The sequence below is a fragment of the Mustela putorius genome, unplaced genomic scaffold (genome assembly GCF_011764305.1).
Source record: "Mustela putorius furo isolate JIRA1106 unplaced genomic scaffold, ASM1176430v1.1 tig00001059_pilon_pilon_pilon, whole genome shotgun sequence".
NCBI classification, from domain to species: domain Eukaryota; kingdom Metazoa; phylum Chordata; class Mammalia; order Carnivora; family Mustelidae; genus Mustela; species Mustela putorius.
This window is the reverse complement of record NW_025421553.1, coordinates 3,499,369-3,517,027: the sequence shown is the minus strand read 5'-3', so window position 1 is coordinate 3,517,027 and position 17,659 is coordinate 3,499,369. Positions and strand designations below refer to the sequence as shown.

Below are 17,659 nucleotides of genomic sequence, written 5' to 3'. Positions count from 1 at the left end.
CCCTCTCTCTCTGCCTGCCTCTCTGCCTACTTGTGATTTGTCAAATAAATAAAAATCCTAAAAAAAAAAAAAAAATAGTACAGTCCACCAAAAAACAATGAAATTATGAGCACTTGGTGAAGGACAACTATTATGGGGCCAACAATGTTCCTCCCTTAAATTATTTTTAAATCACTTTCAAACCATGGATGATAAATGGTATTTTTAATCTTTTTTTTTTTTTTTCAAGGAAAAAAGTTACAAAATTGAGGGGACTTTACAGTTTGAGGATCTTGATAAGGCTGTATTGTAGAACTGAAATTTGCTGAGAGTAGAACTCACGTATTCTCAACAACAACAGAAAGTAATTATGTGAGGTGATGGATGTGTTCATTACCTGAATGGTGGAATAGTGGGAATCATTCTGCAACTTATGTTCTATCAAATCATGCTGTACAATTCAATCTAATTCCATTTGTTAATTATACCTTTACAAAGCTGAAAAAATACTCTGGATCATTTTAAAAACAAAAAGATATCTGAAAGAGCATTTATGTAGTAGTCCATCTTCAACAGCCACAATCAAACAGATAATCCTATTTGAATTTCTGAAACAAGCGGCAGTGTTGGTGAGGGAGGCTTCTATCCCAGTCACGTCTAATTTACCAAACCATCAAGTCCCACACCCAACCTCACATTGACAGAAATGCTGGTGTATGGTTACTTACTTCAACCTACGTTTATGAAGTCCCTGCCTCTATACCTTATGAGGTTGATATTAGAAGACATAGTTATCCACATATATATTTAATACGATTTATGAAGCACTGGTGCTTTTCACTGTGTTCCAATCTTCTTAGATGTTTTATTCACCGGTCCAAATGGACTGGAAATGACAATCCTTGGTAAGTGAGATGCAAATCATTTAAAACCCCACCTTGTAACTGCTTTTCTAGGTTATTAGGAAATTTCTGATCAAAACATCAAAACTGACAATATTTCCTCAGAAACCTCAGGATGATTAGGAAGAAACTTTACTTAGAAGGTAATGAGTAAATTGCACACTTCAACTGTGTGAACTGTGTATGTCAAATAACGCCTTTTAAAAAAGTTAATGGAATTTCCATCTTGCTGTCATATTGGTTTCATTAATTTAGTCAAATACAACAAGGGAAAAATGAGCACCTCAGTGTTTATTACATCAGTGCTCGGAGCACAAAAACCTCACTGAAATGAAATTATTAATCTAGTTCACATTTGCAGCAGGAATTCTGAGGACTAAATTTATAATCAAACCCTGCGATTCTTTTTCCCCCTGGAAAATCTTTTGCTAATCGTTTGACAACGTATTCAAGTAGTTTGAGCCACAATCAAATTTTGTTTTCTCAGAGAACAAAAAGTAAGATATCTACCTCCCCCAACACAAAGAACTACAAAGGACATAACAAAAGTTTCCCTGAACAAACATTACTCAAAAACCAGAAGACCAACCACAGCAGAAATTCTTACTTAAACAAACAATAGAGATAGCAGCATAGAACAAACAACTAAAAACTATTGTGGGGGTCAACACACAACCAATAGCTTTCAGTTTATATAAACTTGGGTTCTTAAGTCTTGGATAAGGCTCAAATTATAAACTGCATGTGAAAAGACTTCCCACTTGTCAAGGTGAGGTTACCTCTAAGGCAAGTTAAGAAGCAGATTTCTATATAACATTAGTATGAATACAAATATATTGTGTTTTATTTTTTAAACAGAAAATTATTTTCCATTTAAATGCTATTCATCTTGACATAGATAATGTCTAACTATTGTCTCCAGGCTGAAATGCTTTCCATGGGAGCAAACACATCAATTTTTTTTCTAGTTGATTAAAGACTTCTAGATAAGTTGCAGAAAATCACTTCATGACTAACTTCAATTTGTAATTTGGTGCTTAAACAAATCTAAAAAGTGTTTTTCAAAATGGCACACAGAAAAAATGTTTTCCCAACTTTCTCTCATATTTCTTCTGCCTTAATTCACTACAATTAATTTTTTCAGCTCACAATGCATTATTATAACCATAATATAAGCAAATTCTTAAGTAAATACTTAGGAATCACTAAAATCCTATCAGTAAAATCGATGCTTCCACGGAAGGGACGAAAAGTGAATAATTTTAATGCAAAATTAACTATCTTCATTTCATTTGAGATAGAATGTGGAAAGGGTCATCTCAAAATGTTAGGAAATACTTTTGAAAAATAAGATTTTTCTATTTTAATTTCAGAAGTAAAATGGGCTAACTGATGTTATATGCTTAACTTTCATTTTATTTTCATTAATTATGAAAATAAAAGTTACCAAGTGTACTATCCTGGAGAAAACACCATAATAGTAGCTATTGACTATTTCATTTACATTTTAGTAGACTATTTCATTTACAAACTAAAGTAGGAGTTAAAATGCCAAATATGTACAGAATAATAATATACACATATCTATTCAATATTTGAATAGCATCTACATGTGAGACGCTATTCATGCATTATTCCATTTATAAATACACATATGTCTTTAATTTAGTACATACCACAAGTAGATAGGTGCTTAACACATGCATTTAATGGTAGTCTGGTAGTTACAGATAATGTGGTTAACTTCAGCAGACAACATCTGTGTTACACATATGGCCATCAAAATAATTGTGGCATGCTTTTGTGACACTGAAAGAGGCCAAGCCTGTTGCAAAATGATTACTTCCAACAAAAGCCTGCTTAAATTATCGTTTAGTTAAATGGCATATACTCCAAATAACAGCATTATAAAGTTGCTATTGCCTTCAAATCACTCACCAATTTCCAACATTCATTTGTAAAACAAGATAAGCACCATCAGGTTATAAAAAGTAATTATGGATCAGGATTTTCTTATTCATGTTTCTTTGACAAAATTATTCCATTTGATCCCGAGTCTTGGCTGCTCCCCTGACAGAATAATGTACGTGCTCCACAGCTGACAGGGGTATGGCTTTCATGATTAAATAGGAAGCTCACACTCCAGATGACTTTAGACCGTGCACTTTAGAAAGATTTGTTGTTTTAGTATCAGATCATCCATTATGTTTTTCTAATTGTTTCTTTCCCCAAGCCAAAGAGAATCTCTGTATTATCAAAAATTTATGTTTTGTGATTTTTGCCTATTTGCACAGTACACCAAAGAATGCTACATCCTCTTGGAAAGTCCTCCCTATCCCCCCACCCCGGTTTCATGGGGGGAGGGAGGGAGTGGAACATAAAGAAAAGCTGGAAATATAAAGTATGAAAATATGAAACACCCTTTTCCAGGAGTCCTTTATTGGCCTTGAGGGGAAACACCAAATGAGAATCTGATTGACGTTTGCTTTTTATAATTCCTGGGAGACGATGTTCAAAACAATTTCCAGGGAAGAAAGGGTTAACTTTATCTTGTGGCTTTAATTGATCACTTTTGCCCCCATCTCCTGCTTAAGAATGACACCTGTGAAATTAGAATTCTGTGCACCAGAAATGGTGACCTCAAAGCTAAAGCTTTTGGCCCGTAACAGTTACTTCAGTGTACATAAAGCTGTGTAAAAACTGATTCACACAAGGAAATGCCGAGGGCCTGCGCCATTGGGATTAACTTCTGACATACAAGACTAAAAGACGACACTGGCAGCTCTACGGGGATGGAGAGTGGGGGGAAATAATGGGGAGGAGGAGCGGTAGCCCTTCCTTCACTGGACTCAGCTGCGAAGGTTATTTAAATGGCTCCGGCCATTTAAATATGCAGAAAAAGAAATAAAACAAAACGCTCCGAATTCGGACCACCTTTGGGTAGTTAACGTTGTAGCAAGAGCAAAACAAGCGCGCAGGCGCGTCCGGCAGGTTGTCAACCATAAACATAAGAACTCATCAAAATTAAGGAAGTGGATCTCTGCAATCTCCCACAGCCTGGGTTCTCCAGGTTAATAGCAGTAATTGCATTTTAATGGCCTACAAACGGGCGCAAAGTTATGTACCGAGGCGCTCTGAGAGATGTTTACTTAAACGTGGGGATAAAACCAGTTCGCTTGGAGACTGGAAATTATTTTCCGTCCAAACGTAGCATTACCCAACTACAAACCCAGGCACAGTCACCCGGCAAACGTGTTCCAGCGAGTGAACTATATGTTCACTGCCCCATGACCCTAAGAGGAAAAAAAAAAAAAAAAAAAACCTTCGACAAAGCCAAGGGAAAATCGTGCCTTCAACACTGTAGGCAGCCGGCACATTCGGTTCTGCGCCTCTTTGGAGCTGCGGGGGCCTTCGATGCTCTGGGAGGAAAGCGGTGCTGGGAAGAGTTTTGGTCTCCGTTGCAGGACTGGGGGCTGCAACTGAAGAGTGGATGGCGGACTACCCTCTGAGACACGAAACTTACTTCCCTTTATGAAGGCACTCCAAGTCAATCCCCCCCGGACCCGTCCACCCTGTACCTGAGCGCGGGGCAGCTGCGGCTCCTTTCCAGCGCGCGGGGAGCAGGCACCGGCCGAGACCCTGACAGCCCTCAGACAAAGCCGCGGACCCCCGAGCCTGCCCCGCTGCCGACCCCCACCCCCACCCCCGGGACACGCCCCCGGCCCGCGCCTACCTTGATGCCCTGCTGCTGGGTGGTGAGGGTTAACTTGGATTCATTCAGAAGCAAAACTTCGCAGTAAAATTCTTCCGGAACAGCGCAGAAGCAGCCCATGTCGGCTGTGGCCGTCTCTCCAGTCAGGAGAGAAAGCTGCGACCAAGGCGCCGAGCCGCCCTCTCCCCTCAGGCGCGAGGCATTAATTTATTGTCCGCGCGGCGGCCGGGGCGAGAGGACCGGTTCCCGGCGGAGTCCCGGGCCACGCGGACGAGGCGCCCGGCGCCGGCTGGAGGTAAGAAGGGCGGAGAAGCCGGGGGAGTCAGCGCCCGGGAGCCGCCGGGGAAGCGCCGGCGGAACTGAGCGCGGAGGGCGGCGGCGCGTCCCCGCGCATCCTGCGGCTCGGGCTCCTCCGAAGGCGGGGGCGCCGCGGCCCCTCCCGCAGTCCTGGGGACGACAAAAGTCGCCTGGCAATGGGGGCAAGAAACAGGAAAAGGGAGGGACGCGAGCTCGAGGCCCTCCCCACACGAAGAAAACCCCTGGGAGCTGTGCAGTCCCCTTCGCCTCAGCCCGCCCGGAGCACGGCCGCGACACTCGGCCTCCCCTCCCCTGCGGAGTCCCTGGAGGGCTTGCACTTCCAGCCCCGACCCCACCCCGCAGCCCCCGGTCCCGTCCGCGGGTTGGGAGTCCTCGGCCGTTCCTTTGTGTCAGGGGTATCCACGACGCCCCAGCCCCAGTGCAGGGCCAGTGGCGAGGGCCGTCACTCAGTCAGCTACCGCCGCCACCCCATCCCGTGGGCACCCAGCCGCCCGAAGAGTGTCGGAAAGGGCCGCGGGCTCCTTACCGAGACTGGCGAGCGCAAGTCAGCTCTCGGCGGGGCACGGCTCCCGTCTGGGGACCCTGGAACTCATCGTGAGGGACTGTGTGTAGCCAAGTTCAAGCTCGCTCTCCGAGAACGCCTTGCGGTGGCGGCGGAGTGCTGCTCCTCCGGGAGATTCTGAGAAGTGGGGAGTCGGAGGGCTTGCGGGCGCGCCGGCGGGCGGAGAAGCCGGAGCCCAAGCTGGGAACGCGCCGGCGGGCGGATGGGGGTGTGCCCTGGGCGCGCAGGCCGCGGCGGCTCCCGGGAAAGTTCTCCAGGCGGCGCGAGGGGTGGCGCCCCGGGCGGGAGCAGCCCAGGTGCTGCTGGGCTGGGCCCCGGCGTCGGCCGAGAGCCCTGGAGCGCAGCGGGGGCCCAGAGGCCGGGAAGGGGCGCCCCTTCCGGGCGGGGTCCCAGCTAAGGGCGGAAGGCGGAGCGGAGGTGGTCGAACCGCGAGGTGCGGGCAGGTCCGCACGGGAACCCGCGCGCCGCACCCTGGCCGCCCCGCTGTCGGGAGCGCTGGCCCTGCTGGCCGTGTGGGTTTCCCAGGGAGACCGGAGGGTGGCTCCAGGAAGACCCGGCGCAGTTCTTCTCGGACCCTGGCGTTCGGCGCTCCCAGTCAGTCCCACGCCCTCCGCGCGACGGGCCGTGTCCAGGACTGGCGGGCACAATAGCTCTGAGGCTGCAGTGACCCCTGGTGGGTCCTCGTGTCCGTGCACGAGCAGCAGAGGCTGAGCGCCGGGTGAGGCCAGAGCCCCGCTGGCCTTCGGAGCAGGTGCAGTCTGTGTTCTCCAGCTGGGAACCAGCAGCGAGTCAATGCAAGTGGAAGTCAGAGCTGACGAGGGGCGGGAAAACGTGGGGCAGGGTTGACGGTAAAACTTCTCCACTTCATATTGTGTATTAGAAAGGGCAAGAGCTTTGGCATCTCATAGTTTTGAGTTCCCTCTTCTACCACTTATAAGGTAGCTAGTCAAAACTCACAAAATTTGCTTAAAATCTTAAATATTTAAAGAAAAAAGTACCGGCAGCCGCAGCACAGTAGATGGAAATGAACAATTTGCAACTTTGGAGGGAGTTTCCTTCCATAATCATTTGCCACAAAAGACCTTCTAAGACACTGCCTTTCCTGTTATCTCCGGCCCATCTAAACATGAATTAGCACAATGCCCAAATTGAAATAGACATAAACCCTCATGTTTAGTATGAACCTCACCTAAAGTGAAGAACCAAACGCCATTGTATCTTGTAAGGTTGCTGTGAAATTGAAACCGGTTTTTGAATTCCTAATCAAATTCTGTGTCCAACTTTAGGTTGTGTTGTCAGTGTTTTGCCTGACAGGAGCTGGCCCATTATTCTGGATTTTAACTTCTTTACTTCTGGAAGCTTTTCTGTAACTGAATGTTCCTGAGATAAATTACCAAATGTGATTGAAAGGCTTCATAACAGGTTTTCATTCTTTACCACAATATCCAATAGGGTCACCTGTGCTTGCAAAAACAAAAGGTAAAATCCAAGTATAACCATTTGTTTCCCAGTTTTGAGTTTCACTGACACTTGTTTTATGTCCTTTGACTTTGTTTTGTTTTGTTTTTGTTTTACCTCCAATGGTAATGAAAAGGCTGGGGGTCTGGGGTGAAGGCAAGGTTCTGTTCCAGGCCCCTCACAAAAGAGAGTACAAAGCCATGAATTCCCATACATATGAGAGCCCTTTCTGAGTGAAGCACTTTCTTTTCCATTTCTTTGTCAGAGATTGGAGAAAAGAAAACAAAAAAGTCTATTTAACACAGAATTGGAGCTTCCTGGAGATAATAGGAAGATTCCACAGGTTGTTAGTTTTTTTTAAAACAGCCTTTTTGAACTTTAATTGGCATACAGTAAACTGTATATAGTTTGATAAGTTTGACATAGGTGTGCATGAAACCATAACTACAATCAAGCTAGTAAATGTATTCATCACCCCCTAAAATTTCCTCCTGTACCTTTGTAATCTTTCCTTCTCTTTACTCATCACACTTCATTCCCAGGCAACTACAGCTCTGCTTTCTGTCTCTAGATTATCTGCATTTCCTAGATTTTAATAGAAATGGCATAATAGTGGCAACTCTTTTTTTTTTTTTTCTGGTCTGGTCTGTTTCACTCAGCATAACTTAGATGTGTCTGTGTTGTTGTATATACCAGCAGTCCATTCACTTGTATTGCTCATTAGTATTCCTTAATGTGTGTGGACCACAAGTCATTTATCCATTCATTTGTGTGGTTTCCAGTTTTGTATTGTTACCAGTAATATAGATATTACATATCCCACTATGAGGATCATGCCAGTCAGCTCAGGCCACCATAACAAAATGCCACAGACTGGGTGGCTTACACAACAGTCACTTTTCTCATAGTTCTGAAAGCTGGCAGTCCAAGATCAGCATGCCAGCATGGTTGGTTTCTGGTAAAACCTTTCTTCCTGGCTTACAGATGCCTGCCATCCCCCAACGTGCTTGCATAACCTCCTTCTTGTTGGAAGGCGTAGGAATTAGCACAAGCCCTACACAGTCTCTTCTTATAAGGGCACTAACCTATGGTACTAAGGCCCCACCCATATGATCTCTTCTACCCTTCTTACCTCCTGATAGGCTCTATCTCCAAATACAGTCACACTGGGGGTCAGAGCTTCAACATAAGAATTTGGAGGGACACAGTGCAGACCATAGCAAGGATCCATGTCTTTGTATGGAAATGTGCTTGTATTTATTTTGAGATTTAAAAAAAAAGAATAATTGATTGGATCATAAGATAGATAAATGGCAAAATAAGCACTGGAAAACATGTTCAGCATCATTGGTCATTAGAGAAACGCAAATTAAAACCACTGTAAGACAGCACTGCTGGCCTGATAGGATGACTACCATACCACCATACCAAATGTCAACAAGGATGTGGAACAGTTTGAATTATCCTATGCTGCTGGTATGGACATGAAGTGGTACTCTAGATGACACTTGGACGGTTTTCTTAAAAACTGCACTTATACTGTCCACAGCATTTTGGAGGAAAACTTTCTCTGCCTGTCCAGAGAAAGAAATTAACAAGATACTGTTCAAACACATTTTTCCCCAGGAAAATAGTATTGTTTTCAACATGTGCATAACATAATACAGTCTATTTAAAGCCTTGTGCCAAAGACTTTGATCTCTTTTCAGAGATTTTTAGAAAAATACTTCCTTTGGTCAAGATGACATATTGTCATGATAGGCCTATGTAGATGAGTCAAATGACAAACAAGTTCATAGCAGATATATTATGGAAATATGTAGACCATCTGTGAAGGACTGCCCGAAAACCCAACCTAGAAGAAGCAATTTCAGTTTACGTAGAGCAGGTCTCCCACCGCTTGCCGAACCGTGCACTTCAAAATACCAGACAGAATTCTTCTTAAAGCACCACATTCTTTTTAGGAAGGTGTCTTTAAATAACCCATGTCTTTCATCATCTTTTTATAATTTTACATTTTCCAAACTTCGGGAAGTTGAGTGTAATTTGAAAAAAAAAGCAAACTTTAAAACATTGATGATAAATAATTTAATGATTTAACTACCCAGAGACAGTGCTGCAGAATCACCAGGAAGACTGGTTAAAACAGAGTGCTGGCCCCTTCTCCCAGAGTTTCGGATTCAGTACATGTGGAGTGGAGCCTGAAATTTTTCATTTTAACAGATTCCCAGGTGATGCTCATGCTGCCAGTTTGAGAACCACTGTTTTAGAGCTTATCCTTCCAATAAATAATAAATGTTGGTCCTGATCACCTATAAATAATTTTTTCAAAGGGAGTTGGCTCATTCTTTACCCCCCTATTTATCTCATCCATCGAAATCATGCCTATCAAGGAAAAGAGTCTTGAAGACACTGCCAAGGAGGTTACATCAGAAAGAGTCGTTTTTAAGGAAGATAAATATCCGTTTTAGTTTCAGCATACTGCTGCCAATTCTATTCAAACACCTTACTCATTTTCGTTCTAATATAGTATGTGCTCAGGCACATCCAGTTTTTAAGACCATCCTGCCTTCTGACTCACTTCATATATATGTCATTAACCTGCTATTCTCTTCTACTGAAGCCTTAGATCCCATTTACTGAAATGCCTCAAGGGTGTTACCCACATTTCAAGGGAAGACATCTCCCGAGACAACAATCTAAGCTGTTTCTTCGTCTTTGTGATCTCCATATAAACGTTCGTTGGGGTTTACCGAAAATCCTTATTTTGCAGTTTTAGTCCTTGTTGGTGATGCATTGATATGGTTTGTATTTAGTTTAAATGGCTTGGAACTTTCACTTTGAAATACCCTAGTTCCCCCTTCATTGTTCATACGTATACTATCAAAAAAAAAAGGAGGGGGGAGCAGAACTGGTTGATAAGTCTAGTTTCTTTAGGGATTTTTTTTTTTTTAGTTTTTTTTAAACAAGTGATTAAATTTGCCTATTGGACTGAGAGATTCCAAGGACGAGCAAGAGTGGGTGAAAGGCGTTTTTTGATATATTGTTGGTGGAGTTGTGAATTGATTCAGGCTCTCTGGAATGCAATCTGTCATAAATACAGAAATTTAAATATGCATACACTTTGAACCAGAAGTTCAACTTCTAGGAATTTATCTTCATCAAATAACAGACACAGATATATGAACAAAGATATTTACTACGGCGTGTTTATAATATTAAAGCTCTTTCAACAATCCACATGCTCAGTAATGGGGAGTTGTTATATTAATTCTAGCACGTGCATGTCATAGTATTCCCAGCAGCGGGCTCCTGGGTGGCTCAGTGGGTTAAAGCCTCTGCCTTCAGCTCAGGTCATGATCCCAGGGTTCTGGGGTCGAAACCTGCATTGGGCTCTCTGCTCAGTGGGGAGCCTGCTTCCTCCTCTCTCTCTGCCTGCCTCTCTGCCTCCTTGTGATATCAGTCTGTCAAATAAATAAATAAAATCTAAAAAAAAAAAAAAAAAAAAAGAATTCCCAGCAGCTGTTAGAAAAGATGAGATGGAAGTATGTGCACTGACATGCAAAGTTTTCCAGGTAAGCAGTGAGGCAAAAAAAAAACAAAAACAAAAAATCCAACTTATATAATAGGATATATAGAAAGGTGCATTTTGGTTTGTTTTTAAAATAAAGTTTGGATTTTTTTTTTTACAGTGAGCATGAATTAACTTAAATGAAGATAGATTTTTTTATATTAAAAGAAAATCATTAGTGGTTAACAAAATTAACCTTCATTTAAAAATGAACTACTTGGGGCACCTGGGTGGCTCAGTGCCTTCAGCTCAGGTCATGATCCCAGGGTCCTGGGATGGAGCCCTGCATCGGGCTCTCTGCTCTGCAGGGAGCCTGCTTCCTCCCCTCTCTCTCTCTGCCTATTTGTGATTTCTCTCTCTCTCTCTGTCAAATAAATAAAATCTTTTTAAAAAAATGAACTACTTTCCTAGGTTCTAACTGCAACTCTTAATGACTGTTTTACCCAGTTCACGTATTGTGTTGATACCCTGAATAAAGCATATCATCTTAATGTTACTGATATCAATTTACTAACCCACCTATAGAAATCTAAGGATGGGATGGGGAAAAATAGCTTTTAGTTATCCTGCAATTTTTGTGGTTGTATGTCAAACTAGCCATGTGACCTTAAAGAAGTCCCTTCATTTGTGCCTTGGAATGTTCTTCTACAAAGTAAGGGACGTGTATTCTGGTGCTTCTAGATCTTCATGCCAGCATGCTGCTTTCCCATTCCTTTCTTCTGGAAATAACACATTGCTCTTCTATAAGAGTGGCATTATAGGGAAAGAACAAATCACTGTAACATCTGGCAAAAAAAAAAAAATCTGAAGAAGTTGAGCTCTGAGCTCAATGTCTAGCCTTCTGATTCTAAAATTAAGAAGTTGCCAAGAAAATCTGAAAACAGTGCTTCACTCCAGGGAGGGAACATGGGTGGTGGTTGGTTGGACAGGAACGGAATAGAAACTTAACACTCTCTTGTATTCCTTTCTGTACATTTAGAATTTTGAATCCTATTATTCAGACATGTATTATCTAGTCATTACATAAATACTCTTGAACCATTTTAATTTTTTTAAGATTTTATTGATTTATTTGAGAGAATGAGAGCAAGAGAAAGAGACCACGAGTGGGACGAGGGGCAAAAGTAGAGGGAGAAGCAGACTCCCTGATGAGCAGGGGGGTCAGACAGCTCTTGACATGGGGCTCAAATCCCAGGACTTTGGGACCATACCGGAGTCAAAGGCAGATGCTTAACCAACTGAGCCACCCAGGTGCCCCTAAAATAATTTTTAAATAGAGTATAGTTTATGATCCCTTTTCTTTTGATGAGCATTCATAGAATAAGGACTAGATTTATTTGTGTAGAAATATCAACAGTGATTATCTTTTTGTAGAATTGTGAGTGAATTTTGTCTTCTCTAGTTTTGTTTATTTTTTATAGATTTTCTTCCATGACTATTACTTCTCTAGCTAGATAAATCTTTTTAATTTTAAGCATTAATCACATAAAATTTAAAAAAGGACAATAAAGAACAAAAAGGCAGAGGGGTGCACCTGGGTGGCTCAGTCGTTAAGCATCTGCCTTCAGTTCAGGTTATGATCCCAGAGTCCTGGGATCGAGCCCAACATCAGGCTCCCTGGTTGGAGGTAAGCCTGCTTCTCCCTCTTCCACTCCCCATGCTTGTGTTCCCTCTTTTGCTGTCTCTCTGTCACATAAATAAATAAAATCTTTTTTAAAAAGAAAGAAGCAAAAGGGGGCCAAATTAGCTCATAAAACAAAGGGGGAAGCCACAGAATCTCTATTAGCAACCATGTCACCTGACACAGACAGGTGCTGAGCTGATGGCCCATGAATCACCCCTCTTGTCTTCTCTCACTGTGAGCTGTTTCCTCAGATTAAAGCCCTCCTCTTCCTAAAACCCTCCTCTCTCAACACCTTCACCTGCTCCTCCACTTTCATTTCATAGATCCATTTGCTACTCAGGTATCCCCTTTGCTCTTCCTTCTCCAGGAAGCTCCCCTGACCCCCAGGTCTGGTTTGGTTCCCCATCTGATCTGCATGATTACCACGCCCTTGCCAGGCTGTTGTTCCTAAAATCAGGACCATGTTTGACTTCATCACTTTTGTTTCCCCAGCACCTGTTACGGTGCTTGATAGACAGACTCTCAATGAGTAAATGCAGACTGAATGTGGTTACTTATACTAGCTTCTCTTCTCGCATACTACAGGCACATTTCCTTTGAGCACTCTCGCCTGAACTCCACCTTGATTTTCTTCTACAAAACTCTTACTTTCCCAGCTATCCATCTTAACCAAAAGCAACTTTTGTTGATGTAGTAATAAAGATGGAGTAATTAAAGAAAAGAAAAAGAAAGGAAAAAGTGAGAGAGAGGGTTGGGGGCACATGGGTGGCTCAGTGAATAAAGCCAACTCTTGGTTTCAGCTCAGGTCCTGATCTCAGAGTCATGGAATGGAGCCCGGCAACAGGCTCCATGCCCAGCAAGGAATCTGCTTGAGGATTCTCTCTCTCTTCCTTCTGTCCCTCCCCCTGCTCACATGCTCTCTCTCTCTCCCAAATAAATAAATAAATCTTTAAAAAACAAGAAAACAAGAGTTGCAGCTATTGCTCTATATTGAAATATGCAATTTAACCTTGAGGGTTCACATTGCTCTGTACATTACTGGGTTCTGTGGTTGGCCCTTGGATCTCAGAAGTTTTATGAGATATTTCCTTATTTTCTGTAGAAATTAACTTGAGTGTGCAATTAGGGCAATAGTAAATGCCTTAGACCTTTGTGCAAACTTACTGACCAGAGTTTATACTTAAGTTGCATTGAATAAATATTGAATGATATTAGAACTTGCACTTGAACTGATAACCAAGACAATACTGATAAAAGAGTTGCAGTAATCTGTTCCTTTAAAGGAGCTCACTTTGAGTTGCCCACAATGAGGAACAATCTCTAATAAATTAATTAATCTGTGTTTAGATCATGCTTTACTGAAAATATGTAGTTGTTGTTGGTGACATCATGAAACAGCAGCAAGTCATACAATTACATAGGATCTGTAGCATATGAAATCTGGAAGGAAATTTTATTTTTTAAAGATTATATTTATTTATTTGACAGAGAGAGACACAGCAAGACAGGGAGTACAAGCAGGGGGAGTAGGAGGGGAGAAGCAGGCTTCCCACTGAGCTGGGAGCCCGATGTGGGGCCCTACCCCAGAACCCTGGGATCATGACCTGGGTGAAAGGCAGATGCTTAATGACTGAGCCACCCAGGTGCCCCTGGAAGGAACCTTAATGATCACCTAATCCCACTACCTAATTATTTTACAGATGAAGGGATCAAGACACAAAGAAATGAAGTGATCCCTAGCACTTGGCAGAGTTGAGTTTGACCACAAAACTCCTGCCATAAATCTTAATTTTTTCAAATAAATTCAAATTAATTTATATCCCCAGCCAGGACTCTGGGAAAGTATGAAATTAATTTAAACTTTGTTGTATATACATATAATGTATTTATCACCAGTGTATATCTGAGTATGTTTAATCCAGGTTATATGTAGGGTAAAGTAATATTAAAGAGATTTACATCCAATTTTAATTAAATTACTTTATTTCATTGAATCTAAGATGCCACCAGTTACATTTGTAACTTATTTTACTGCTAAGAAAGAAAAACTGCCAATTAATTGAAGATACTATCAATTACAGGAGATAGCCCAATTTCAGAAATAGTAACATGGGGAAAAATGTCATCTTGAAAACTGAAGATGTATGGTACTTATTAGGACCATGTTTATACTATTCTTTTCTGCTAAAATAATCTTTTTTTTTAAGACTTATTTATTTACTTGGGAGAAAAACAGAGAGCACAGTGGGGAGGACAGAGGGAGAGAGAAAATTAAGCAGGCTCCATGCTGAATGTAGAGCCCAACACAGGGCTTGATCTCACAATCTGGAAATCAAGACCTGACCCAAAGCCAAGAGTGGGATGTTCAACTGACTGTGCTACCCAGGTGCCCTGAAATAATCTATTTAATATTATTAATTTCTCTATATTTATACCATGTTCATTGGTAAATATAAGTGATGGGCACAGGTACAAATATTTTCATGTCACAGATGCACATAAGAATGTGTTATATAAAAAAAAGAAACTTTAGTCACTAAAGCTATTAATAAATGCATAAATCCACAATTTCAGATACAATTATTATTCTTAAGTTTGTGTTATAACTCCGTATCTGCTGAAATATTTTTGAGGTGGTAACTGACATGTACCATTCAGAGGATAAGAAATGATGCTCCAGAAACGTATGGGAAACCTTCTAAGAGGATAAATAAATAAACGTGAGTGAAAAAATATGATACTCACTTTTCTTTTTTTCAAATCATTGCTTAAAATAATTCAAAACTCTAGCAATTATCTGGCAAAAGAAATACATTTACACACTATTATCAAGATTGTTCATTAGGAAAGAAGTTGTCAATATGAATTAAGAACATTCATATATTTTTGACCCTGTAATTCTAGTTGTAGGAATTTATGTCAAGAGAGAAACCTCAATATTGTAATTTCTCCAAACATGTTTATTCCTTAGTTTAAAAATGCAATTAAGTCTAAATAAATTTTCAGCAGCAGAAGAATCTTTAACCATACTACACAATGTGATATTAAGTGGCCAAAAAACTCATTCACAAAATGTTTTTAATAGCATAGAATGCTTAAGTTGTGGCACTAAGTGAAATAAGGAAAGGTAAAAGTAAAAATATAATAATAATAATAGGTAAATTATGCATATTGCAACCCATTTCAAAAACATACAAAAATTAAGCTCTCCCAACTTTCACTGCTATAAAGTTGATGTCATCCTCCTCCCAGACCACCAAACTTCATACTTGTTCACAGAAACAGAAATAATATTTCTGTTTTTATGTATACACACATCTATATAAGAATTTTAAAAAAATTGTAATCCAAAAAATGCATTATATAAATTTTTTTATAAATCAAATGATATCAGAATGCTTTTGAAAACCCAACTTAAACCAACCTTTTTTTTTTTTTCCCTAAAGATTATTTATTTATTTATTTGACAGAGAGAGATCACAAGTAGATAGAGAGGCAGGCAGGGAGAGAGAGAGAGGGAAGCAGGCTCCCTGCTGAGCAGAGAGCCTGATGTGGGACTCGATCCCAGGACCCTGAGATCATGACCTGAGCCAAAGGCAGCGGCTTAACCCACTGAGCCACCCAGGCACCCATTAAACCAGCCTTTAAAATAGAGTTAATTGCCCCACTGACTACAAATTTCAAACAGCCTCCAGGAACTGACTCTGATTCTCTCTGTCCTCTCACCTCTACCACCTCCATGTATTGGTCTTGAACTCAGCCCAGCTTCTCTTGAAACAATCAGATCCTGGAGGAGTTCCAGGACTCACATCTGGTGTCCACACCACACAGAGCAAAGGGAGCCAACCTTCCTAACTCTCTTAGCTGGAGTCCCAAGGTTCACTCTGACTGACCAGCTTGAGTCATAAGCAGTTCAGTGGACTCATTAGGAGCATACATTCCAGAGCCAAACTGCCCAAGTTCAGACTCCAACCCACCTCAGTATTTACCAGCTCTGTGCCTCGGAGTATCAAGAACAAGGGGTTATAATAGTGCCTTACCTCATGTGGTTATTGTAAAGATTCAGTGGACTAATGCAGTGCTTAGAACCGTGCCTGTCCCTTGCTAAACACTATAAAAATGTTGTTGGTGATGATGATGATGAAGATAATGATGATGATGATGATGATGTCGTCCACTCCTGAAGCAATGGCAGTGGCTAAAGGGAGACTGTGCTGAATGGCTTAGTCAAGGTCAAAAGGTACCTCCTGAGTGATAGACAGAATTTGCTTCAGTGGAATCACCTAGGTCCCTAAATAGAGGCTCTAAGAAGGAATAACTGAGCAGTTGAAGATTAAGAACAAGTAGAAATAACCAGCAAATGGCCATGACACAAGTCATCACTCAAATACACAGTGTTGTTTGACAAATCATGTTCTAAAATGAAGACCATGTGTTCAAGGTAAATAATCATTCTATGCTTTACATTTTTGACAAATATCTATTTCCATTTCCCAAGATTCCATGTTATATAAATCATACATTTTAAAAATGCTACCTACATATTTCCATTCATTTTACTACTCAGTCAGTACTCATTGACAATCCACCACATATCAAGCTTAGCAGTGAACAAACTGGATATGGTCTCTGATCCCATGGACTTTGAAATCTTATAGAATGATAGTTCTCAACAATTACTCATCTTCCTTTAGCTAGATCACTATTATATAAAATAGAAGTATAAGAGTGCCTGGGTGGTGCAGTGAGTTAAGCATTTGACTCTTGGTTTCAGCTCACGTCATGATCTCAGGGTCTCGAGATCAAGCCCACATCAGGGTTTGTGCTCAGTGGAGAGTCTGCTTAAGATTCTCTCTCTCCCTTTTCCTCTGCCTCTCCCCACCCTTAAAAAATATAGAAGTACAAATAGAAGCCTAGAAAAGCAACATGTGAGTTTTTGATTGAGTAGTTTATTTTCTAACTACAGTATTATAATTAAGAACTCATTTTGCGTGTCTGTCTTCTCTATTAGACTCCGAGCTGCCTGAAGGCAGAGGCAACACCCTATTCAGTTTTTTATCTGTAACCCCTAAGATACTGCCTGGCACATTCTACATATTTACATCTTTTAATTAATTAATTTGGTCCACGCCTCAAAGCAGTAGTGTGCATGGCTGGAGTGGATAAGAGGAAGGAAGAGGGGACCCTGAGTATTTATCCAAAAAATACTGCTGATTTTAAAATTTATGATAACTTGAGGTTAAAGTTTTCCTTCCCATTATCTATATGCTAAAGCAAAATATGGCATATAACCTACCACCAAAACTAAACCCCAATTTTTAGCTGGGCATTTTCTCCAAATTTCCTTGCAAGTAGGTATGGACATGTGGCTCAGACCTGGCCAATGAGATGTACATGTTAAGTATTAAATGGTACCTAATGAGAGTCTTTTAAGTCTTCCTGAAAGTCTTGAAAAAGAAGGAAGGAGACATGCAGCATCTCCATCCTCCCTCGTGGTGGCTGGAATTGGAAAGGGATGACAAGTGCAAACAGC

At 41.3% G+C, this 17,659-nt stretch overlaps 1 protein-coding gene and 1 pseudogene across 4 annotated transcripts in view; one reads left to right on the top strand and one right to left on the bottom strand.

Annotated features, from left to right (window-relative positions):
- EPB41L4A (erythrocyte membrane protein band 4.1 like 4A) overlaps positions 1-4,729 on the bottom strand; it is a 250,082-nt gene extending 245,353 nt beyond the window's left edge. For all 4 annotated transcript variants that reach the window (XM_045087135.1, XM_045087137.1, XM_045087136.1 and 1 more), the window contains exon 1: positions 4,615-4,729. In XM_045087135.1, the coding sequence (XP_044943070.1) occupies positions 4,615-4,713 (99 nt within the window). In that variant the 5' untranslated portion in view covers positions 4,714-4,729. The remainder of the gene's footprint in view (positions 1-4,614) is intronic.
- Positions 4,730-5,675: 946 nt separating this feature from the next.
- LOC106006678 lies at positions 5,676-6,450 on the top strand (annotated as a pseudogene).
- Positions 6,451-17,659: the final 11,209 nt, after the last annotated feature.